The 25,632-nt window shown below is 44.9% G+C and overlaps 1 protein-coding gene across 1 annotated transcript in view; it reads left to right on the plus strand.

The window, feature by feature from the left end:
* Positions 1-7,387: 7,387 nt before the first annotated feature.
* LOC149337306 (uncharacterized) overlaps positions 7,388-25,632 on the plus strand; it is an 86,709-nt gene continuing 68,464 nt past the window's right edge. The window contains exon 1 of the mRNA XM_089553413.1: positions 7,388-7,769. Coding sequence (XP_089409539.1) covers positions 7,403-7,769 — 367 coding nt within the window. The 5' untranslated portion in view covers positions 7,388-7,402. The remainder of the gene's footprint in view (positions 7,770-25,632) is intronic.

The raw sequence follows: 25,632 nt of genomic DNA on the forward strand, positions 1-25,632 counted from the left end.
CGAATCAGTATGTAACGGCGAGAAAAGGTAGAATATGTCGTCCTAGCACCCTGCGGAACTCGTAGGTTGCACACACCCTTCGTTTTTTAGGTGGGCATCAAAAAGTTGCGAATTGAATAATTTCCAAGTATAATAAGAGGTTGTGGAGCCCTATGGAGGATTTATATTGTTACGTAGCCGTTGGGGCTCGTAACCGAAAGGCTTTAATGGAGTGTTGACGTGGACGGCACCGGAGAGCAAGCAAAGAGCACCCAGAGGAGGCCGGAACCGATCTTCTTGTTCTTTCACTCGCCGGTGCACGCGACTTGCGAAGAGCAGCCGCCCAGCGACAGCTTGTGGAAACGTGGCATTACCCCCCTCCCTAAAAAAAAAACATCGACTCGATGCGTGCGTAAGAAAAGAAGGTAAGAAAAGCAGTTCACAAGAACACGGAAGAAAATAAGCAGTTCGTAAACAAGGATGGTGAGAAAATGAACAGTCACAAGAAGGATGCGGTGATGGCGTGGTGGTAGGCTGCTAGCGGAGCTCGCGCGAAAAGTACGGCTTCATTCGCACCACGTGGACGACTTCGGGCTTCTGCTGGAGGCGATGAGTAGTAGAAGAGCCGTCGGGAAGAAGTTCGTAGATGACGTCACTCAGCTTACGGACCACTCTGTAGGGACCGAAGTACTGCTTTAGCAGTTTCTCGGAAAGTCCTCGGCGTCGAATCGGAGTCCACACCCACACAATGTCGTCCGGTTCGAAGGTCACTACTCGGTGGCGGTGATTGTAACGCCGAGCGTCTCGGCCTTGCTAGTTCCGGATGCGCAGTCGCGCAAGCTGCCGTGCTTCTTCGGCGCGCTGAGTAACTTCCTCGGTACCAACTTCGGGGTCATGGCCTTCATGGGGCAATATGGCCTCTAGCATGGTGGACACCTCGCGGCCATACAACAGAGAAGGGCGTCATGCGCGTGGTCTCTTGTTGCGCCGTATTGTACGCGAATGTGACGTACGGTAGGATGTCATCCCAAGACCGATGTTCAACATCCACGTACATAGACAGCATGTCGGCGAGAGTTTTGTTTAGACGTTCGGTTAGGCCATTCGTCTGTGGATGGTAGGCGGTGGATTTACGGTGGGTAGTGCCACTCAGCTGCATGACGGATTCCAGCAGCTTGGCCGTGAAAGCTGTGCATCGGTCCGTTCTGAGAATTGACGGGGCGCCGTGCCTGAGGACGATGCGCTCGACAAAAAATTTCGCTGCTTCGGCTGCCGTGCCTCGTTCGAGGGCCTTTGTTTCAGCATAGCGCGTGAGGTAATCGGTAGCGACTATTATCCACCGGTTGCTCGAGGAGGAAGTTAGAAAAGAGAACAACAAGTCCATGCCAACCTGCTCGAATGGAATTCTGGGCACTTGGACAGGCTGCAGCAAACCAGCTGGCCTTACAGACGGTATTTTCCGTCGCTGGGAATCGTGGCACATTCGTACATAGTGCCGCACTGCCGCCGCAAGTTTGGGCCAGTAAAAACTCTTGAATTCGAGCCAAAGTTCGAGCATAACCGAGGTGACCGGCGTTGGGCTCATCATGACATGCCTGCAAGACTTCGTCGCGGAGAGTCTCTGGCACGACGAGGAGATAATCCTTTCCCGTTGGAGAAAAGTTGATCTTGTACAACACGTCGTTTAGGAGACAAAACGAGGAGTGCGTTCTGGCGAAGGGACGGGGTAGTTCCGTAGTACGCGCTTTCAGGAAGTCGATGAGTGGTGCGAGTCCCGGGTCCTCATGTTGGTGCTGCGAAACAGTGACTGCGTCGACAGTTGCGATAAGAGGGAAGTCGGGCTCTTCGTCTTCGTTCGCCGACTGGATATGCTAACGGGACAAGCAGTCGGCGTCGTTGTGCTGGCGCCCGGACTTATACACGATGGTCATGTCGAACTCCTGTAGACGTAAACTCCAACGTGCAAGGCGTCCAGAGGGATCGCGCAAGTTCGTCAACCAGCAAAGAGAATGATGGTCGCTCACGACCTGGAAGCGGCGGCGATAAAGATACGGGCGAAATTTCATCACTGCCCAGACAACAACGAGACATTCTTTCTCGGTGGTGGAATAATTGGTTTCAGCACGAGACAAAGTCCGGCTAGCGTACGCGATGACTCGCTCAGCGCCGTCCTGCCACTGTACGAGCACAGCACCGAGGCCTACATTGCTTGCATCCGTGTGAACCAGGGTCTCGGCATGGGCATCGAAGTGGGCAAGCACAGGCGTTGTTTGCAAGCGGTGCCGTAATTCATCGAATGCCTTTTGCTGTTCGTCTGTCCAGGCGAAGGTGACATTATCTCGGGTGAGACGCGTCAACGGGGCAGCAATTCGTGAAAAGTTTGCAATGAATCGGCGGTAATAGCCGCAGAGTCCCAAAAAACGCCGGACTGTTTTCTTGTCGGAGGGTGTAGGGGAGAACCGATCTTCTTCTTCTTTCACTCGCCGGTGCACGCGACTGGCGAAGAGCAGCCGCCCAGCGGCAGCTTGTGGAAACGTGGCAATATTAAGAATGTAAGGAAATGGCAGGAGTATGAAAGTTAAGGCCCTCTGCTAAGAAAAACAAAAAAATAAACAACGAATATTTCCATAGCTGCGCTATGCAAATGTATTCGCCAGTTTGGAGGACGTCGAAAGAATCGGCGTCATTACGAAAGCACAAGGAATAACAGAATACCGAATGTTTGATGCTCTCTACGAAAAAACTCTTCGTTGTCGTTTTGCTTACGCCTGATGTTTTCTTTCAAAAAGAAACGAAATGCACTGCAACTCAGAACAGGCTATGCCTGCTGCATTATTTTTAAGCAGCACTGAATTAGGAGCTCGAAGGCGTGCGGAGCGCTGCAACTCGTCGCAATTCACAGAAAGTCTGGAAACAAATAAGCAGCGTGAGCACAATGCGGAAAATCCTACCGGAACTACAATATCGGGATAGACACCTTGTTTTCTTCAGAAATTACGAGTCTTCTTGCGGGCGATTTGAAAGTTTATGAAGACAAAAGCAACGGCGTTCATTTCCGTTATGAATAAATTTTATACCCTGATATCCACGTCAGCTTTGAGATGAAGGTGTCCTTACGAATCGGTCGTAAGCTAAACCAGCACTGAAGCAGAGCAGCTTTCCATTGAAGCGCCACTTTTGTTTTTTAACAACGAAGGCGAGAAAACGGCTGCCCACTGCCCTGGCATAAGCTATTTTTTTTTTCAATTTCATCTCTACCAATGTCATCAGTCCATCGTTTTTGGTGATGCCTTTTTACAACTTCGGAAGGGCGGATTGACAGGGACAGGTGAAGGGAGGATCTTTTTATCACTTCTTTCCTCGTTTGCTAGGAAAGAATTTCTCAAGTATGATTTATTTTTGTTTTGCGGAAGGTAGAAGCACGGAACTGAAAAGCTACTTTGTCCACTATAAATTTATCCAGAGGCCATTACTTCGCGGTTCCAATTAGTTTCTCATTTATCTTTTGTTTTCTAATCATTGCTGTCTCAATGACATTAGTAGATGCAATGTCTCGCCTTTTATCTTCCTTAAGGAGCGTCTCCGTTCTGCTTAAAGCTAATAAAAATAGCACATTCTTACGGCCGAACTAATGCTTACGTTGGCAGTATTACCTTTACAGGCATGAGTTGCGTTAGCAGGTGCTCATAAAAGGAATACTGACTCCACTATATATTGCCCCGTTTTCTCAGCTCTCCGTAATGCCGCAGTATTTCAGTGATGCCCTCCTTCAAGTTCTCCCTGCTGGGATGAAACTGCTTATTACAGAAAACGGGATCAAAAGACTGTGTGTTAAACTAACATTTGCAGAGCTCTTTATTCCAGCAGCGCAACTCTCTTCACTATGTACAGAAGACGGAAGGTGCAGAGCTCCATTTAATGCTACCTTGGAACATTTACAAGGTTGTACTCCCGAAACACATCTGGCACACGGATAGACTTATTCTTGATATAAGCATGCAGCGCTGTTGCTATTGCTTTGTTTACTGCAACCATGCGCGGTGCTCCCTTCTTTGCCCTTGGCGCTTACGGAAGCAAATCTCTGGTCGTTTTTTTTTATTCCCTAGAAAGCCCCGCGTTGAAGAAGAGCCGTAAAATGTAATGCCGTTAGGCGAGGTGTTAATAGTCTTCTGCTGCTCTGTGCCGCATAAGTTCCAGGAATGTGAGCAATCGGAAGAAAGCACTGTGCGTAGAAAACGCTCTTGGTCGTAAACCGAATGCAGATAAGAATTCGTCAGGGTTGCAACAAATGCTAGACTATGTTCACGACACCTGCATGTAGTTTTGCGTTATGCTGTCTATGCTAGGAACATTGACACGGACTTCGATTTTTTTGTGTGTGCGTGCAAGAATGCTCTATCAAAGTTGGACACTTTGTTTTACACAACGGAACATATTCCATGCCACCGCATTCCAGAATGCGGTGGCATGGAAACTCTAGTTTGCAGTCTGCGTCTAGGGGCATATCAGCGCTGATCTCGGTTAATAGCGTGTAGTGGATGCTTCATTGTGGGAATAAATGAACCAATTTTTCATGAGCAAGCTGGCTTTAATTTCTGCACTAATAATTTTTTAACAAAATTATGCTTTCTGTATATCCGGTGTCATGTCCTAACACAAAAAAAAGGAAAACGTAAACTGTTCTGATGAACCTCGTTTGGTTCACGAAACTTTCTTGAAAATCTAGAAAATGCTTAGCAAAGTTTTCGTAGGTATTTGCTTTATTTCAGTCTTTCAGGCATCAGGGCTTAGCTCCGAGATTATTCTTTATTTTACATCATTACGCAAGGGAAAAACCTAGTTTTACGCGCTAATTTTTGTTCCCAAGCCGGAGTGACCGTAGGCAAAAAAATGTTAGAGAACGGAAGAAAAACCTGCGAGTGGCAACAGTAAACTGAAGATCGCACATAATTATCTACAGTGAAACGTTAACTCCAGCAATTATTGCCTTTGGTAGCTCTCTTACTCACGTAGATGAATGTTTTGAAACATACACTGACAGCTTCTCTACCACTGATGTTTCTTCATTTTTACCACGTCAGTTGGGTTAGGGACCTCTATGAAAATAAACTGAATCATTTCACCGTCGCCTCTATCTCGTCCTCGTTCCGTTCCGCTGCGCTGATCTGTTTCGTAGAGGGTGTGTACCAACTAGCCCCTACCAGAATCCTCTTTCAACAACTACTTGCCTAAATCGAAAGCTTTACGAAAGGCGCCAGCAATCAGAGAGAAAATTCTAAAATCTCCTTGCACAAAGGAACAGCTTTTAATTGATTGTTGCTTCTCAAGCCTACGTCAGGCAATTATGGTGACTTAAGGGATGAGTGCGAATATATTAAAATCACTCATTCACTTACAAGGTTCCCTTAAAAGTTTGACCTCGCATTTAATACTTTCGCCGGTAGCGATATCAGCTGTAGTCTCAACTTCTGTGGGAATAAATTGTGAGGCATGCTAGTTATACAGCAATTGAGATCGTTAGCTTTGTTATGACGTATTACATTTGTGCTTAAATTAATGAGGAGGGTTGCAGCTTTTGACTAACGGCGAGAAATAACCAAAACCTACTCTGCTTCTACCCCTTAACCCATCAGCGTCCACCGCTCTTTTAAAGGTAAAGTTAATTTTTTACTCTTTCAACACCAAAGATTGAATTTTTCTTTTCAAGGCGGTCATGCTTTTGTAACCAGAGGATCGGCCGACGCCCCTTAACTAAGAAGGCGCGTTTCCTTCGGCTAGTCTGTCATTTTTCAATGGTGAAACTTCAGGATTTTTGTTTCCCATGAACTGCACCGGTAGTCGCTGGCTTATAACTTTCTCGCGGCAGCGTTTATGCACATATTATCCTAGTTTCAAGTATAGAGCAGCACGAGAGACGAAAGTAAACAATGGATGCTTTGAATGTCCCGCACCTTTGAGTTTTTGCGCTATGATGAATTCTACGCTGCTGTGCTTTCTATAGTACGCTGGGTCTTGTTTCTCTGTGGACAACGACGGCGATCTATTCCAGGTCATAGATCTTATGGGTCCTTCCAATTTTTCGGAAAAAAAACTGGATGCTCAGCGAGGCTTCGAGACTGCTGTACTTCCTGAATATAACGAGGACGTGATTTTAATTGGCTATAATAGAGTTTTGGCTATAAAAACTGGATGTTCTGAACAGCAGACGGTTCCTGTTATCCAATTCACACCTACTGTGGAAAGTCCTTGAATTATGATAAGAAACTTTTGGAAGTGCGTCTTGTCCTGTCGTTGCCTCAGGTTATTTCAACGCTTAGTGACCATTTCATCTCTTTTGGCAATTCTTTTACCAGCGAAGATATTCTCGCAACGCTCCGCTGAGAGACATTTTGGGCTACAGTAACCGTTGACCAAAACAAGTGTAGGAAGGATCCACTTGGCCCAAAGAAATCAACGGAATAGAAGCAGAGAGGGAAATATGGTTCTTGCTTGAATAGTGTAGGTTACGTGCTTATATTGAAGTCTAAGGACAACATTTTAGTCTCTCTCAATGGCTTGCAACTATAGCAGCATTGAGCCTGCATGTTTTTGTTAAGCGGTGTTTGCCTAGAGCACACGAAAAGCAGGACTTTTGGCTTACTTCCATGGCGTAGTCTTGAAAGCTAACAATTTTCGTTCCAAGAAATCTGTTTTTGTTTCGTTTCGCCTACCATTCCCAGCTCCCAAAACTAGGTCTGTGTTGTCATGGCCTATGTTTTCAGTGTATTTCCGCTGCAGTATTGACGCAAGCTCTCAGTACAAGAAAAAGAGAAAAGAGAAACTTCAATGCAGCTTTTTAACATCGCGCTGCGCTTGAATACGACGCTTTTGGAGACTGCTGGTGACAGAAAACTGTTTCCACTTTTTACTGTGCAGATGACGGCCACATTTGGTAGATGGATCCTCTATTAGTTGCCGTAGATTGTAAAAAACAAAGCCCACAAGCCCGCATTTTTAATCCCGGTCACATGCCAGACGTCGCACCTCGTCTCATGCAGAGAATCGAAAAGGGGAAGCACTGATGTGTGTTATAATTGGGAACGAACTGTATCACAAGCAACCGAAGCGCGCAGTTTATTTTTCCAAGTGCTTTGGGAGTACTACGCTAACCTCTCTACTGTCTGACACCTTTCTTATTGCTATTTTGTATTTCTAAAGCATAAGCCAAGCGTTGAGTGTTGAGGAACGCGGGATGCGTTAGTTGTTCGCACTAACACCTTGAAGTAAATTCATCCTCTTATTATTCATACTTTTGAAGGGCTCTCAGAAAGTTCAAAAGTAAGTGCGTGCTTTCATTTTCATTTCAGACGACGGCAAGGTCACCATCCCAATTCGTCTAAACGCATTGGAAGGCGAGCAGACATCACTCCCCTGCCCCATCGACATGGTGTCGCGACAGGCGGCATCGGCAGTATGGTTCCATGTCGCCACTGGAGGTCCCTACGTACATGGCGGCCCACCCCATCACCTACAGATGAAAAAGGTATATGCCTTAGAGGCGCCAAATCTGTCTTCTACCGCGGGTGAAATGGAAGGCACCGCCGGTCTGGTGGACGGCACCCATTGGAAGCAGCCCTCGTGGTCGGGCAGAGCATTCTTCTCGCTGCTCAGCGACCCGCCGGCGCTCCTGCTGAACAGACTGAAACGTGAAGACAGCGGAAGTTACGTGTGCAACGTCACCTACCGGGACAACGTCACTTCCTACGCCCCAGCGACTGTAACTAAAACTCACATAGAGCTGTTCGTAGCCGGTAAGCCTGCTTTAGCCTCGTTTTACCCTCTTTCTCTTCAATAAGTGATGAATGAGGACTGTGTCGCAACATGATATCTTAGTACTGCAGCGTCTCAATTGGACTGAATGTTTCGATTCTCTTACTCTTTTTTACGATGGGTGTAAAATGGGACTTCACCCCGAATAAACACCGTCGGTTTCGTTGTGGGCCGCAAGAAAAAATCACATTCACATAGTGCCCAGAGACACTGTTGAACGAGGGGCTCGGGCTCTAAAGACCCTTTAGCCAGGAAGCGCTAAATATGCTAAAGCGGCTACTCTTTTCGGCGACAGGCGAATTAGTCCCCCAAAGAGTAACCATTACTACTGAACTGGGGGCTCACTGAAAAGGGATGACAGGCACATTTATTCTTCCCATGAAACAAAAAAAGTTCATCGGAAGGACTGTCCCCGCGGCCACTACGCACGCGCAACTACGCGACAGAGTAGGGCGCCACCTGCTGCTGAGAGTAGACAGGGGGCGTCCGGTAATCCGGTGAACGTGTACTCTATTATGGCGAAAGCCTTTAATGCCTCATACTTTCGTTAGCAGCCGTGTCGGCAGATGTGTCCGCGTTTCAGCGCCACTACTTAAAAAGAAACTGCGTCGAGGCTGAGAATCCCAGAAAATGCATTGGAATTTGAAGCGGAGACGCTGCCACTCCGCCACGAAGGATCAAGGTTAGAGCATTTATAAAGGCGCATCTAGTGAATGCATGGGCTTCATAAATGAAATAAAAGGAATAAAACTAAAAAGAGAAAAAGAAACCAAAAATAAAAATAAAAATAAAAAAGTATGAAAAACTGAAAAGAAACAAAAAACAATAAAATAAGAAAAGGAACAAAAATAAATATAAAATGAAACTAAAATATGAAACATACAAATAAAGAAACCACAAAAATAAGAACAGAAACAAAAACAAAAATAAAATTAAAAATAAATTATGACAAATAAAAAAAACAGTGCGTAAGGAAACGCTTTCGCCTTGCAGCACTTTAGAGAGCCAAAGTTCCCCCTGAATTTTTTCAGTACATCCTCGCTACGCCAAACTCTCCAGTAATCTTCAACACAGCATATAAGTGTAATGCGCAACAACTTAGACAGGACACAGAAAGAAACACATACAACAGTGCACGAGCGCTCGTGAACTGTTGTATGTGCTTCTTTCTGTGTCCTGTCTAAGTTGTTGCGCATTACACTTACATAGTATGCAGAACCAACTAGCCTGTCAACACGCTCTTCTGAATTTTGAGCACCTTCATGGTTTCGGCTCTGGCATGACACGCCAAGGCCGACCCCATACACGCTATATAGCGTCGGACCGACAGGAAACGCCGCCAAAAACCGGAAGCGAACTAAACCGTGTACTTTCGCCAAACTTAAAGTAGAAACATTTTTTGCTCTTTTAAAGGAACTCCGAACATTAAAAAAATAATGCAAGGACGCGAAGATTGCTATTGCAAGCTCATTTCACCATTTTTCCAGACTCGCAGGAATGACTAAATTGAACTTTGGCTTTTTACCATGCGTCTTATTTCCTTACACCTGTTTGTGATAAAGATGAAGTGTGGCAGCCTTGTCGGCGACAGCGGGTTTGGGACCATGGCGGACGATATGATCAGGGACCAGCTGGTGGAGAAGACCTCGCGTTGCCATCTGCGCGAGCGCCTACTCATGGAAGGCTCCTCCTTGACTCTGTCGCGCGCCGTGCTCCTTGCTCGACAGTGCGAGCAAGCTTCCCGTGAAGCCAGGGAATTGGCTGAGGAGGACGCTCCAGTACGTCGTGTGGGATGCGAGCGCGGATCGAGGCAGACAAGGACAGCGACGTACTCATCGGTTGTCTCTCCTGGAGCCTGAACTGGACGCCGAAAGCGATGACGTGCGGCGATTACATTCACGGACGATTTGTAATGCGCCGACAGGATAGATATCGCCGCATCAAATTCGTCAAGGCGCGGCGCCTCGTCACCGGAGTGCGATGCAGCTGCTGTAGGCGCTGGAGTGGACGACGGCGGCGCCAATGTATAAAAAATGCGCTGACCTTCCAGTCCGATGCAATTCAGCAGGATGGCCTTCCGCCTGTCCGCGCCCAGAGTAGAGGCACCAGAGGCCAGCATGTAATTCCGGAACGCCAGCTCCCATTGCTCCCATGGTAGGGCAGGACGACCAGGAGTCGGCAGGAACGGTGGTGGTGGCTGAAGCCCAGAAAAGCTCATGACGGATGGTGAGCAGTCCACGTCAAGGTCCTGAATCAAAACAGCATCCTCGTCGCCAAAATATGTTGTATCGTAGTAATGATAATTAGCAATGAAACAGTACACGTAGCATACGGTCGAGCCGATCTGTATTATCCTACTTCGTCGTCTTCTCCACTCCCGTGCGCGCGAGTGCGTGCAGCGCACTCGCGCGCGCGCACCTCCGGCCCATTGCTGCAAGTGCCAAAGTCAACCATCGCAACCTGCTGCTGCAATACCACAGCGCATGTGCTACCGTTGCGGATCTACGGCCCACCTGGAGAACAACCCTGCATGCCGAGCCCGCAACCGCAAGCGTCGTCGGTGCGGCAAGATGGGCCACTTAGACTCTCTTTGCAAGTCGTCCGACCGTCAAGTTCAGCAAGTTGCAGATACTGCTGACACATCGTCGATGCCGGTTGGCTCCAGCAGTGCATCTATTCTCAATGTTGAAAGTCAAAAAAACGGAATTTTCGCCTCGGTCCTGATTGAAGGCAAGTCCATCCGCTTCCTGATTGACACCGGCTCATCTGTGTCAATTATTTCTGAAGACCTATACCATCGATTCTTCGCTGCAATTTTCCCGCTTAAACCAACTGCAGTTCAACTATTGGACTATTCTAAGTCTCGGATTATAGTCCAAGGCTGTTTTGTTGCCACAGCCAAGTTTCACGACCGTACCGCCTGCATCCTGTTGTACGTTGTCTCGGGAGGCACAACGCTGCTGGGTCTGGATTCCATTGCAGCCCTACAAATGAAGATCAAAGCTCCTTTGCAACCTGTAGCCTTCCCAGAAAAACCTTGGGATAAGGTTGCCATTGATATCGTGGGGCCTTTCGATCAAGCTCCCAGTGGCTGCCGCTTCGCGATTACTCTAATGGATTATTATAGTAAGTGGCCAGAGGTTTTCTTCGCCGATGCCATCACAACTCAAACCGTTCAAGAATTCCTACTTGGCCTCTTTGCTCGTGAGGGTTACCCTCAAGAGATTGTTTCTGACCACGGACCTCAATTCTCATCGATGGCCATGCAAACTTTCCTCCGCGAACGGGGGATACGCCATTGCTACTCTTCAGTGTACCATCCCCAAGCTAATGGACTCGTGGAACGATTCAATCGAGTGCTTAAGTCCTATATTCAGCTGGCTCTGTGCGAGCGACGCGACCTACGTACAGCTATTGTGGACTACCTCGGTGTCTACCGCTGTACGCCCCATGCAACGACTGGAATTGCACCAGCTGTCCTACTTCATGGCCGGTTGCCCCGCACAAGACTCAACGTCGTCGGACTGCCGGATCAGTGCTTCTCAATGGATCCGACAAAAGCGCCTAAGCTTTTGCGGCAGAGGCTTGAGGAGAAGCAAGCGCAGTACAAGCTTTATGCGGACCAGCGGAGTGGCGCCAAGTGTCGTGATTTTCAGATTGGTCAGTACGTGCGTGTTCGCAAACCAACTGTGCGAGGCAAACTGTCAGCTCGGTTTTCGGAGCCTCGGAAGGTTGTGGACTGATGCTTGGACGAGTTGGTATGTCATGTTCAAGAAGAACAGCGCGAAAAGACAAGGACCACAGGAAGATACACAAAGACAAGCGCTGACTTTCAACTAAAGATTTATTGCTCGGACCGTGGAAATAAATACATCAGGCTCTAAGCAACAAAAAGAACACATAGGGTTGATACACACTTGTCCACGCACACAAAAAATACCAAACAGATAAAGCAGCATTACTTCCTTGCAGATAGAAATTCTAATTCTTTCTTTGACAACGATAAGGAGGGACTACTGATACATGCGTCATTTAGCCGGGCGTTTTCAGCAGCTTCAATGATTTCTCGAGTCAGCGTATTGGGGTGTCTACTTAACACTTTTGTTTGTTGGAAGAATGGTTGGCACGTTTTGCTTTCGCAATCTCGGCAGTGGATGCCGAGGCGCCCTTTAACAGTATTAACAGGCGCTCGTTCAGGCATCTGCCCGTCTGGCCAACATACTGTTTCCCGCACGAAAGTGGAATAGAGTAAATGACACCTTCTTGGCATGCAACAAACTGATTTTCATGCTTTATGGAACACTTTTTTGGCGTGAATTCATCATTCACTTGTTTACACAGTTTCCCAAGCTTTTCGGGAGCCGAAAAAACAACTCTTACTTGAGCTCGGTTGCCTATCTTCTTTAGCTTATGGGAAAATTTATGAATGTAAGGAACAGACGCCGCGGTGGCTCAGTGGCTATGGTGCTCGGCTGCTGTCCCAAAAGACGCGGGTTCGATCCCGGCCGCGGCGGCTGGAATTTCTTTGGAGGAGAAATTCTAGAGGCCCGTGTACTGTGCGATGTCAGTGCACGTTAAAGAACCCCAGGTGGTCGAAATTCTCGGAGCCCTTCACTACGACGTCTCTCATAGCCTCAGTCGCTTTGGGACGTTAAACCCCATAAACCAAACCAAACCAAACCAAACCAAACCGAATGTAAGGAACAACTGTTGTCTTTTCTTTTACCTTGGCAGACTCTGTCAGATCATTCTTGTTTTTTTTTTTGCTTAAACTTGCGAGCATCGATTCAGAAACGGACACGAGCAGTTGCTTGGGATATCCTGCCTTTACAAGGCGATCAGTTTGCTGGTTGAAACTGTCTTGTTGAGCGTGAATGCAAGATTTATTTAGAGCGTTGTAATAGCATGACTTAGCCACGGCGCGTTTAACTAACTTGGAATGCGACGATGCGAATGGAAGTAGAGGCTTGTTGCTTCGCGGATCAAACGACCAGCAGGTATGATTCGGCGTAAAGCTGAGTCTAAGATCAAGAAATCTAATCGTATTATTTTCAGGAACTTCGGAAGTCAACGTGACTGGATGAAGGCACTGGACAAAAATATCTTCAATCTCTTGCTTGACTGGTTCAAAATTATGGACATCGGTGTCTAACAGAACAAAGAAATCGTCAACAAACCGAAAACAGCGCAAAGCTTTTGACCCTTCTAATTGTCGTTGGAGCAAGAAGGTGTCATTTACTCTATTCCACTTTCGTGCGGGAAACAGTATGTTGGCCAGACGGGCAGATGCCTGAACGAGCGCCTTAGATAACATAATATCACTGTTTATAATACTGTTAAAGGGCACCTCGGCATCCACTGCCGAGATTGCGAAAGCAAAACGTGCCAACCATTCTTCCAACAAACAAAAGTGTTAAGTAGACACCCCAATACGCTGACTCGAGAAATCATTGAAGCTGCTGAAATCGCCCGGCTAAATGACGCATTTATCAGTAGTCCCTCCTTATCGTTGTCAAAGAAAGAATTAGAATTTCTATCTGCAAGGAAGTAATGCTGCTGTATCTGTTTGGTATTTTTTGTGTGCGTGACAAGTGTGTATCAACCCTATGTGTTCTTTTTGTTGCTTAGAAGCTGATGTATTTATTTCCACGTTCCGAGCAATAAATCTTTAGTTGAAAGTCAGCGCTTGTCTTTGTGTATCTTCCTGTGGTCCCTGTCTTTTCGCGCTGTTCTTCTTGAAAAGGTTGTGGAGCAGCGTGGACCTGCATCTTATTTGCTGGATGATGGTCCAAGTTTTCTGCGGTTCGCCCAGAAGTAGTTCAGCAGCAACTGTCCTCCCCAGCTCCAGCGGCCCTTTTCGCTGATATTTCGCCGCCTATCGACGGCAACAGAATGCCGCCGCCCAGTCCACAGTCCGGAACCGTGGTCCAGGGTTCTTCTTCGGACGCGCCTTCAATCCATCTGATGCCAGCCGCTCAAGTTAGCTGCCCGGGCCCTTCATCGCACCTGGTTTCGCCAGCTCCGGAATCGGCAGCCGCTCCTCAACCCTCGTGTAGTACATCCACAGCGCCAACTGCGGCTTCACTTCCTGCGCCGCCTCGCCGAAGTACTCACAAAAAGAAGCGGCCCGCATGGTTGAAAGACTATGACATCCGCTAGACATTTTGTTTTTTTAAGTGCGGCGGAAATGTGATAAAGATGAAGTGTGGCAGGTGCGCTGCACGCACTCGCGCGCACGGGAGTGGAGAAGACGACGAAGTAGGATAATACAGATCTGCTCGACCGTATGCTACGTGTACTGTTTCATTGCTAATTATCATTACTACGATACAACACTGTTGTCTGGCTAAAAGGGATTCAATATTTGCACGAAAAGCCAAAACTGAAATCATGAAATAGTTCCGCTTACATTAGCTGGGCTCGCAGCGTGAAAATGGAAGGGACGGACGAGATTCTTTGCGTGCTGAAACACGTGGAAAACGAGAAACGAACACCGGGAACCAGATGTGTTGCGAGGTATGAATAGTTCAATGTCAGATATATAGGGAAAGGCTGAAGCGGAGAGTAGTGACTGAACGTGGCGCCAAGGAAGAGATACAAAAAAAACTGGCCACATGCAGTGAAAGGGTCATCCCAAGAACAGATTGGGATAGAAATCGAAAGAGGGTAAGGAAATATGGAAGAGGCAACAAAGCTGAACATCAAACCACGAGTGTGAGCCAGAAACAGGCGCGCGCCTTCTTCTTTTCCTTACCCTCAATTACCCTTCACTCGTTATCTGAAGCACTGGATAGGGAAATAAGAGTCCGGAGGGCCTTGGAATCAGGCTTTTCATTCGTTTGAAAAGCATATTGAAGAGCGCAGCGGCTTAGCTTGTGGATGCGAAGCTCGAAATCTTGTATTTTGCCGTAGGATCGGGAAATGCACTATCGGTCTTTGCTTTCCTAGTCCCACGCCCACGAAGTCCCTGATATGTGGTTGAACGAATCCTGCGCGCGTAATTTTCCACGCGTAATTGCTTCGTATAGCAAGAAATGCAACGCAATGGTCGCATGAGTGTCAGATTTTTTTTTTCTAGATTTGTGCTGGAGTGAGAGCTGTTTTTCCTGCTGTTTTTTTTTTGTGACCCATAATTCTTATTGCCTCTCCACTTGCAGTCATTGCTTTGCGGCCTCTTGGAGATCTAAGAAATCATTTACTGGACATTTAAGGTGCATCTAAGATTGTTTTGAGACAGTTCGACACAACATTTGAGCTTAGTTGGAGGCGCTTATTTGGCAGAAATTTTTTGCAAAGCTTGATTTTTGGGCTTTCATCGTCGCCCTTAAAATATGCAGCTGCTTTGGGTGAAAGACGCTACGTACGTAAAAATGACGTCAGGAGGCCTACACAGAAAGTTGGTCACATTTCCGTACACAATCTAACACTATGTGCAATAAGGCCATTGCCGAATCTATAACTAAAATTTGCAAACTCACTTGTGGAGAGTTCGGTTTATGCGGTGACATTTTACTTTTGATGTCCTTTTTCTTATAGCAAAGACGCGTCTGTTTTCTGTTCATATAGCGGCATCAAGTCCGAACTTTCCACTGGCAGGCAGAAATTGCCTTAGCGGAGGTACTGTTTGATATTTTAGATTTTTAGGGCCACACAAGGCTGTCAGCGCGTCTGCGTTAAAGCCGTGGTTGTAAGTCTGTGACTGTGACGTTCTCTTTATAAAGCACGAAGTTGGTGTTTCGGCGCATCAATCCCTTGGCTACATTCCTATTGCGAAAGACTCTTGACAAGTCGAATGACGTGCTCAGTTTTCGGTGCAATAAACCTTTCATTGTGTCCGGTCACCGCGAATTCGCGCCGCATCAACTATAAGCCTGAAACACAAGGCTGAAACGGGTCGGGCGCTAGTGGCCCAGCCGAATGTCATCCTCTGATAGCTTGGCGGAAAAAAGTATCTCCAGCAGTTTATTTATGAACGAAAGAAATCTAGGAGCTTGAATTTTGACGTGAAACGCAGTAGCCAAACGCAGAATTCGACGGAACAATGTCCCAAACAGACCTTCTTACAGAAAGAAAGTGATTCTATATTATCCTCTGCCTCGAAAGTGATACACTCAGTACGTTACTGAAAAGCGCGTTAAAGAATATTTTAGAAATAAATATTCATTTTGTAGTTGTGATTTTTATAACAATATTGCAGATAAAAGGCCGAATCGCTTCGAGTTAGAATTTCGTTGAACATCCTTTGTCTTCAGGCTAACTCACTAACTAGCTGATTCAGTCCATATCATAATCATCATCATCACCATTAGCAGCCTGATTACGTCCACTGCAGGACAATCTCATCAGCCCACTTAACTTTGTGGAGCTCCCTGCTACCAGTGAACAAAATGGAGGCTGCCAGAAGTTAAAGGACGCAAAGGGTGTCTGAAACTAATCGACTGGGCGTCATTAGAGTCCACCGAAAGTGGCCCCTCAAGGTCTAAGTGCAGTTTTTCTAAGTAAATATCGCGATCCTTCAAGAAATGAATTGTATATAAAGAAATCGATGAATGGAACCGCTCTTCGCGTCTAATGAGGCGCCTTTTTCGTTCTACCGCTCACTTCTTCTATTGCTAATGAGAGCAGAATGGCTCTCTCATCGGCGTTATTTCTCACTTGATTCGCAAAGATTTGTTAGTCTATTTTTATGTAACCATATTAAAAGTGCCTTCTCTAGTGTTGCACGCTCTGAGCAAGGTTTCTAAAGGAAAAGCTGGCAGGAGATCATTTTTTTTGTAATCGATGCATTCCAACTTGACTTTAAAAAAAATTGATCCGGTGCGACAAGGAATGCGTGCGAAATTTCCTACTGTCGGTTATCTAATTGGTAGGCACGTGTAACTAGCCGCCAATAAAATGTTTCGATAACAGGTAGACCTCAAAATTTTATTTAAAAAATAACGCTCAAAATGGAGTGTCGCAAAAACTTCTTAGCTCATCTAAACCACTCGCAGAACTTGGCTCGCCGAAAAAGGCGGCGTAGAAAATACTATAACTGAGTAACATAAACGAAATTGGCTCGTCGTCCTTACAAAATAAATTCAAACAATAAAGACTAATGAAAAGGAAGGGTTTGCCTTAAACCCTACGGTTATGTGTTTAAGACCGAACTTTTCTCCTTGAAGTTGTTGCTGGCAGTACAGTTTTCAGTCAATATTGCAATCTGTAACCAAGAAAGAGAACACTTCAGCTGGAAGCACGCGGTGTTTCTTTCTTCTTGGTAGGTGGACCCTTTGTGCATTTAGAATGTGTTCAGTGGCTGTCATCCGCATCTGAAGAAGGAAAGCAGATTGTGAAGCTCATAGGCATATTTACGATGGAAAATATTCCGAATTTACCACTTCTGAGTCAATATGGTTTGTGTTCTAACGTGCAAATACACATCAGGGGTCGGCTTGCACAAACAAAGGAAAGAACGCTCGATACCGTCAACTGCCAAATTTACTTATATATTTATTTCTTTATTCATATTTTTATTCTTCTGATGAGAGTCATTGCAGAGAGGGAAAACATACAAATAATATTCCAAGTAAAACTCTCTCTGTACGCAATACATTCACAAAAACAAATTGGAAAGGTTCCTCTTCACTCCCACAAAAAAATAGTCGACACATAACACCAATTTTTCTAGAGCAGTTGGCTCAACATCACTCGGCAACTGATTCCATATTTCAATCACATCCGCAAAAATGGTATACCGGTACGCATCGGTCAATGGAATAATCGGTTATATTATCCTACGTTCGCTTTTCTATGGGCAGTTTGAGAAAATATTTGACGGGGTATTCCTTTAAAATTTTCAGTTATTCTTGCAGTATCTGTAAAGAGTGCTATGCCTATGTACGACTCAGCATTCAAACTACTGTGTGTACTAAAAATACTCAGAGTTACGAAAGTAAACGCGCTTGTTAAACCCCAAATTTGTAAAGAGACACCAGATTCGGGGCTGGTGATTTCGTTCACCTTCTAATGCTTATGCTACTGGCTGGTCCTGGTGCTGTTAACTAGTATCAGAGAAGAAGACACACCATCCTGCGATTGTAACGTGACATGCAGTCCGGTGATATAGCGATAATCTCCAAACAGAGATCTGTTGAAAAACGTTCCTGACTCTTAAAAGTAATTTTAATCTAAAGAGTGTCAAGTCGCGCATTCGAAGTAAATATGTTTCAAACTGATATAAGTTTAACACCAGGTTTGCAGAAACACCTTATAAAAATAATGTAACATATCCACTTTGTCACTGTGAGGGGATGAAAATAGGTTTGAAAATGTGAACTCCCGTCTTTCATGGTGAAATATTTAGGGGAATCCCCCAAGGTGGAGTAGATTTGTAATAAGGGAGTAAGTACTCATTGACATTACTATTTAAATTACTCATTGAAAGCTGTATAGCTTTCCTTTCTAGCCGTATGGCGGCGCTCGGGTGGATGTCAATGAGTAATTACTCCCTTATTACAAATCTACTCCACCTTGGGAGATTCCCCTAAATATTTGACCAATACAGTTCCCACTTCGAGTTATTGATCAATTCGCTCTCGCCCTACCATAAGCTTGCCGTCCCGGTTAGCTCAGTTGGTAGAGCTACTGCTCCGGTGAAGCGGTGGTCCCGGGTTCGAACCCCGGACCAGGACGAATTTTTCTTTAACTATGAAGTTTCTGAGAAAGCTGTACAGCTTTCCTTTGTAACCGTATGGCTGCGCTCGGGTGGATGTCAATGAGTAATTACTCCCTTATTCCTGTCTTTTATCAACAGTCTAATTAGGATAGGAGCGAACAAAAAAACTTCCTGTGCAGAATTTGTAAAAAAATACTATGAACTACAAGGTGAAGGTGCAATGAGTCGTGGAACTTGCCTGTTTCGCTCGCACAAGCAGCTTTTAATCAGAGTGGAACAGCAGTATAAGCCAGAAACTCGCCCGGTTAAGCATGCACCGTACATTATCCTTCAGTCGGGCGAGGGCCGCAAATATGCTTAGGAAAAGTAAGAATATGTATCTGGCGTAATTGCACATATGACCAAGTTTCAGGGCTGTGTTAGTCTCCAACCATTTCGCCACTGGCTGCTCTGGTAGATGAACCAGTCAAATTGAGATTTCTTGCAAGAAAAAATTTATCGGTAACTTTGCGTATTTAATATTTACCTCTTTACAATGCCCGCACTTGCACATTCCCGAAATTTACGGTGTTTTTTAAGCATGAAATGCTTTTAGCTCCCGTTGTCGGCAGTGTGGCGACGTCTCGCCGAGACTGAGATCCACTCATCCGGGCTCTGAAACGAGAACATCCGGGCACCGTACGAGACAACGAGATTTAACGAGACTCTCTAAGCCCTCCTACGCGACCGGCATGCAAGCGCCGGTTGGTCTCCAAACGAGTCACAAAAAATAACTGCTGCCAGTGCCTTCTCAATGTTTATCAAGATATCAGTCGAGCTGTCGTTTGATAATGCACGGAATTATAATTTCTGATTTCTAATAACGCGTGCAAAAAGCACATACATGCCACAATATTTAAGCATTAAATGCTTTACGGTGCGGTTCGGGTGTCCACCGCGATGACAGAGAATTACTGCTATATTTCCTGTACTCAAAAAACGTTGCGTTCAAAGGGCAAGGCATCGCGCCGAACGGGTGGTGGCGTTCCTACCTTCCTGTAAGGTGCGGCTCGGGTGTCCACCGATATGGCAGAGAATTACTGCGTAATTTCCTTTCCACAAAAAGCGTCGCGTTCAAAGGACGAGGCATCACGCCGAACGGGTGGTGGCGTTCCGCGGACTGCCTGGCAGCGCTACAACACGCTGTCGCGTTACACTCCTAAAGGCGAAGCTTAAGCGTCATTAATTAGCAGTTTATTAGTACTTAGTCATTAATCAGTCATTACACACTAATCAGTAATTTGTCATTACTTCGTCATGAATTATGTGTGACGTAATCCAGTGGTAACATCACCAGTGTCACATACGCAAAGTGGTGCTGAAAACGCTTTCGCCTCTACGCACTTCGGACAGTTTCGAACGCGCTGCATATACATTCTTGTCAGGCCTGCGTCTCGTCGTGTCCGCGCGCGCTTCACATTATGCCCGTAAACATTTCATGCTTACTCTACTCTCGGTTACGGGAGAGGCAGAGATTTTTTTCCCGTGATTTATGCTGAAGGGAAACTGAGAACAAAGTGAAGTCTACTCATTGGTGAATAACCGTTTGCTTATCACAAGGTGTCCGGAAGGCGGAAATTTGGGCGAGTTGGTAAGTATTCATGATTTTGCTCACAGCGCAACAAGAACGGGACACGAGACGAAAGAGTGACACAAACAAGCGCTGACTATCAACTAGTTTTTATTGAAGAACGAGAGGCGTATATATACAAATATTAAAACACTTATCAAGACAATAGAAGTTAGCTGGAAGGCACGTGGGAGGTCAGATAACTCAATTCCCTCTGGGATAGAGCAATAGAAGGGCTGCTGATACACATCGTACCCTTGTGGGGAATATAGAAGGCCTCCATTTTCTCGCGTGTTACTTTGTTGCTGTGTCGGAACAGGATGCGCGTGTTCCTATAATCAGGAACGCATTTGCACTCCTTGCATAGAAACGTACACTGGTCAAGGGGGCCACCTTTTGCTAGTCAGTCTCTTAATAGTCGGCGCTTATTTGCGCCACTCTTTTGCCTCGTGTCCCGTTCTTGTTGCGCTGTGAACGAAATCCCAAGGCATCCCACTCGCCGAAAACAGAGCGTTTATAGGACTGAAAAGAAGAAAACGAAATGCAAGTGTCACCATCACCAACCGATTTCGGAAATAAACATAGTGCACGGACCAAAATTTTTTGATGCGGGTGCCGGAGGTTACACTGACATGGACTTCAAGATGATGGCCACAGTGTCATTAAGGCGTAGACGCCGTAAGTCCGAATCGAGTGGTGGTAATGGTGTACAATTCAATTGTCTACAATTCTCTCAGCAATAAATGAGTGTTTGGTACCTGGCAAAGATCAACATGTGCCGAAATAGCCATGAGAATAATAAGAATAAAACTTTGATATAATTTTGCTGCCTACCCGTAGCAGTTGTGCGGCGAGCGGAGTATGGCGCCAAAGGCTTACTTCATCATCATCATCATCATCATCATCATCATCATCATCATTTATTAACCCTTAAGGGTCCCGTTAGGGACATTACATAAGGGGCGGAGGTGGTACAGGGGTGTTCAACAGTCATACATGAATATATAAATATAGAAGGAATATGGAAATACAGAAAAATATAGAAAATATAAAATGTAGAATAGGAAAAAAAAAGTAGAACAAGACGAAAAAAAGACAGAAGTAACAAATTCAAATAATCACGTCATGGCAGAGTGTAGCAGAAATATAAACATAATGTATTACTTCATTACGTAACTGAGGAGCTACACTTTTGTGCTCTACAAATTATTTCTAAAACGACGAAAGTTCTTACTTTGACACTGGCATGCTTTTTTTTATTTTATCAGAATTAGTGAAACACTCGTTTTTCCTTGGTCTTTAGTGAATAACGGCAACGGGAAAGTTTAAGAACAATTTGGCAGCTTTAACCCATAAAATATGGGCTGTCTGTAACCGTCACAGGAAAGAAGAGTGGTCCGTAAGAAATTAAACAGCTTCCCTGGAGGCGATGCTTTTCATTTAGTTATCCTCAACAGGAAGTGGTTGCAGTATTCTATTTTGCAATTCTAGCCAGGAATGAATTCAATCGTTCGCGTGTGCGACGACGCTGCAGTATCCGACTAGCGGACGATGCAAAACAACAACGAAAACAGAAATACAGATTCTTTAAAAAAGCACTAAATGCTGCAAAACACTTTCTACTGAGAGAACTTTGTTACGCTGCATTAATTATTCCAGAAGTCGATACGCTGTACGCTGACTTTGTGAGCTTGAAAGCAGCTCTTTCCGTACTTAGAGTTGCTAAAAATTGGCGTTTGCTTTTAAAGAAAGCATCTGACTTAAGCTCTCGCAGGGTTGTATCCGCAAGATTACTGCTTACAATCTTCTTTCTTGCCTGTTAATTCGCTGGTTGTAGCATTTAAGATGCTACCGAAACGCAATCAGAGCGTATGGGTGCTTTTTTTTTGGATGCGTTGAGTTTATCACAATTTCGTCACTGAACAGATGCCAGCTGTGCGTCCGTAAACTTGCAAGGTTTTATTTCGTTCCTACAGGGAACAAGAAACATTCGCGGTGGAAGCACCTGCCAGTGGATACTACTTCAGAAGCTTCCATTTTGAGTACGGTCCACTATGATCTTTCCGCTTGTTCCCACTGGGTGATTTTCTACAATAACTGCTGTCTCCGTAAAGAGCTCGCCTTACAGTGTTGCTTCTTCGGCTCAGGAGAAAACACAGGAATTCGTAATTATTGATGTTCATTTTAAACATATGGTTGCCAAAAAATAATTTGTTTAAAAAACAATGAAGACTCATTCATTTTTTTAAATGCCAAAATGCTTCAGGCTGCTAGGTGGTCTCTGATTGCATACCATTCCTCAGTCTACGGCTCTTGGGCCATCGTAACGTGCAAAGCCTAAAAACTTACACAAAAAGAAAATTTCAGTCAATGACTGACCGGTTCGTTTCGGCAGTCTTTAAAATTCGTTATTCTTCAACGCTTTCACCAGTTCACGGAACGTAGAGACAGTGAGCCGTGAGACTGGTTTCTGCCTTTTGGCGTTTTCTAAAAGGAAATAAAGTTACACTGTTACCACCTGTACGCTACGAGAACAATAATCGCTCTCGGACGTAGCGCCCTCTTGAGGACAGTAGTGACAGTGCCAAGTTTTGCGAACTATTTCTTTCCCCGTAATGCACTCTAAAATAATCTAAAGGCCGTATTATGTTACTTTTTTTTTTCATTCCGTTATCCCATCGTTTGGTCGGGACGTCATTTCAGAGAAAATCAAGTGGTGCTGCGGAGTCCAGTGGCTGATACGAACACGGCTGCATCGCTAGCCACCGTGCGTCCTCTGCATAGATTCAGGCGGTGCCCAGGGACCATGCTTCACCCATTCCTCACACAACCACACTGCACAGTTTGCTGAGGCATAAATACAGCTATTAAAGCTCGTCAGGCGCACGGAACGCCTGTTCGTGCTCAGTCATTGGTCATCGTCAGTCTAATGTCAGTCCGTCAATGGGGTATGGGTGTGGAGCGGGTTTTTAAAAGTAAATGGCACCATGGGAGTGTTCCGGCCACGACCAGCCAGGCGTCCGCCCCCACATTGTTCGTGATCATGAGAAGCGATCATTAGCAGGAGATCCAACGAAACAACAATGGGCACAGCTGAGCGCTTTCATTAACTAAGATGTGATTGCGGAAGGTCTGGGTACAAAAAAGTGACGACTCCACCAACGTGAACAAAGTTTCAAACGGGGCTAGTTTGTTTTAGTTCTTAACGCTAGAACTGCGCTGGAGTGAAAAAAAACGATCGAAGCAAAAGTTAAAAGCTTGAAGTGAACAAGCATAAAAGCTCCAAGAAGCGGCACACCAGCTTTTGCATGCGCACGAATAAAAAGATCAAAAGTGAAAATTCAAAGACCAGAAAGTTCAAAAAACAGCCTATGAAATCTCCAAGGCACAAAACAAAGGCAAAGTCTGAACGGACGTATCATGTTTGCAAGTATCGCTCATCCTTACCGTGTAGGACGCATGATGGGCTAGTAATACCTGACTTCAAGCTCTTTTCGCCAAGCGCTGTGCTGAACACCTGACAGAAAGCCTTATCGGATGTAGGCCAAATTTGAAGATGCATCGTCGACCGCCATCGGTAAACTTATTGTTCACTGAAGTCGTCAAGTAGAACCAACCTCGTCCTTGCATGCCTTGAAGTAAAATTTAGTGCAGTTTTTGAGTAGTACCAAATTTTTAGAACACAACTGGAGAGAACAGCCTTGAAATATACCGCAGTCTTTTTGTGTCCACACGAATGGAGAGCTGTCTGTTACTAGCTCGTGAGTGGTAATACGTGATAGAAGAATAGTTTACCGAAAATTCTGAACTGCAAGTTTCGGCTTGGTTTTTACGTTTTAGTGTTTTTTTTTAATTTCAGAAGCCTTGCGCACTTTACGTTAATGTTTTCTTATGTTTTCAATTATTAGAAGCGAAATCCTCGTAACAGCCCTTCTTGCTTTGCGCGCTTGTGTTGCCGCTATGTTTTCACTTTTACTTCTGTATTGGATATGTAAGTGGTATATCCTCTTGGTTTTCTTATTACTCCTTTCTTAGGTTTACATGCATTGCCTTCATATTTCACTCCAAGTTTTGCCCTCATTGCCAGATGTTCCACTGTCTTCTTTGTAAGTATTTAACAGTCGTCTTTAAAGTAAAGTCTGCTACTAAATCGGCCAGTCTCCTGGAGATGGGCCAAACATCTGGGAGTTCTATGTGTTTGGTTTCTATCAATTTGTTTCCTAGTTTAATTATGATGTAATGAGTACGGGAAAATGACAAGCATTTCTGTTTGCCCGTAACGCAACCATGTTTCATGTGGTATAACACTGTGACAGTCAGCATGAAGGAGATGGCTCTGCACCAGATTCAGCATTGAATTCTCACGACAGTGACGGTACTGCGCTAAAAGAAACCATCATATTATAAAGGAAAGCTGCTATTGAAGCGAATTAAAGAATTAAAATACTAAAAAATGTTGATGGTGACGCCAGAAAATGTGTTCTTAACTTTTCTGACAGCGGTCCGATGAGATACCAGATGAAAAATTAGAAATATTTAGTTTTAATCGACACCATACGTAACTATTTTGCCTGCCTTCAGATAGCTCACGAGCAAAAAGAGATGCGCAGTATATGTTATGACTATTTATTGTATTAAAGTATTGTTAGACATTAAGCAAGCAGCGGTTGTCAGAAGTTGCTTCTTCAGAATTTAAAAGTGATCCACAGCTATTCGTTTCGAAATATACGAAACATAAGCCATATTACAAATTTAAGAAAACGAGTTTTATCAGAAATAAATGTAGCATGAATTATGGAATACAACTATTCACTATGAAAATTCCTAACCAGCTGAACCTCTATCCTCATCTGAGTGATGTCATGAAAACCAGTTCTTCTTTGCCTGGTTTCAGAAAGCAGGCCAAGATTTCCTTCTTGAATGTTGCATAAACCACCTCGTGTTTTTAGGCTGTGCAGTGTTCAAATATTTGAAGTCGTTGTTCCGGAGGGGTATCCATTTTCGCTCTGTTTGTGGTTATTTGCGGTCTTGTGTGGTTCTTTCTCGTGTTTTAATTCAATTGATTTATAGCAACGGTGACCTCTACATACCAATCTATATTGATGTGTGTGAACTACTGGAGTCTTCCTGTAATAATGAGTATTTGGTTCGTCATATATAGTTGTTTTGTGCCTAAACTGCGGCCATATGAATGTAGGGTGTCTAGAGCATAGTCAGACGACCACGTGCGTGCACCTCAAGCCCTCTTCACGCAGGCATTTGTATTTTGTTCACATTTGAATAAACTAAATAAACTCAATTATAGCTATTTATATTTATTATTTATTTATACAAAATACCTACAGAGCCACCATTGGGGCAATGTTGTAAGTGGGAACACCATAAAAGCAACAGATGAAATGCAGTAATTGAGGCAAATGATGCAATATACTGAGAAAACCCATGGACTATGGGAGGAATAGCAAAAATGAAAAGAACATGCAGAAAGAAAAACACACCCGCGACAGACGCAGAGAAAATGACAATAAAATACAACACTGTTTTAACAGCACAAAACTAGAACACAATACACCACGAT

The sequence above is a fragment of the Amblyomma mixtum genome, chromosome 7 (genome assembly GCF_055824585.1).
Source record: "Amblyomma mixtum isolate Tamu chromosome 7, ASM5582458v1, whole genome shotgun sequence".
Classification (NCBI taxonomy): domain Eukaryota; kingdom Metazoa; phylum Arthropoda; class Arachnida; order Ixodida; family Ixodidae; genus Amblyomma; species Amblyomma mixtum.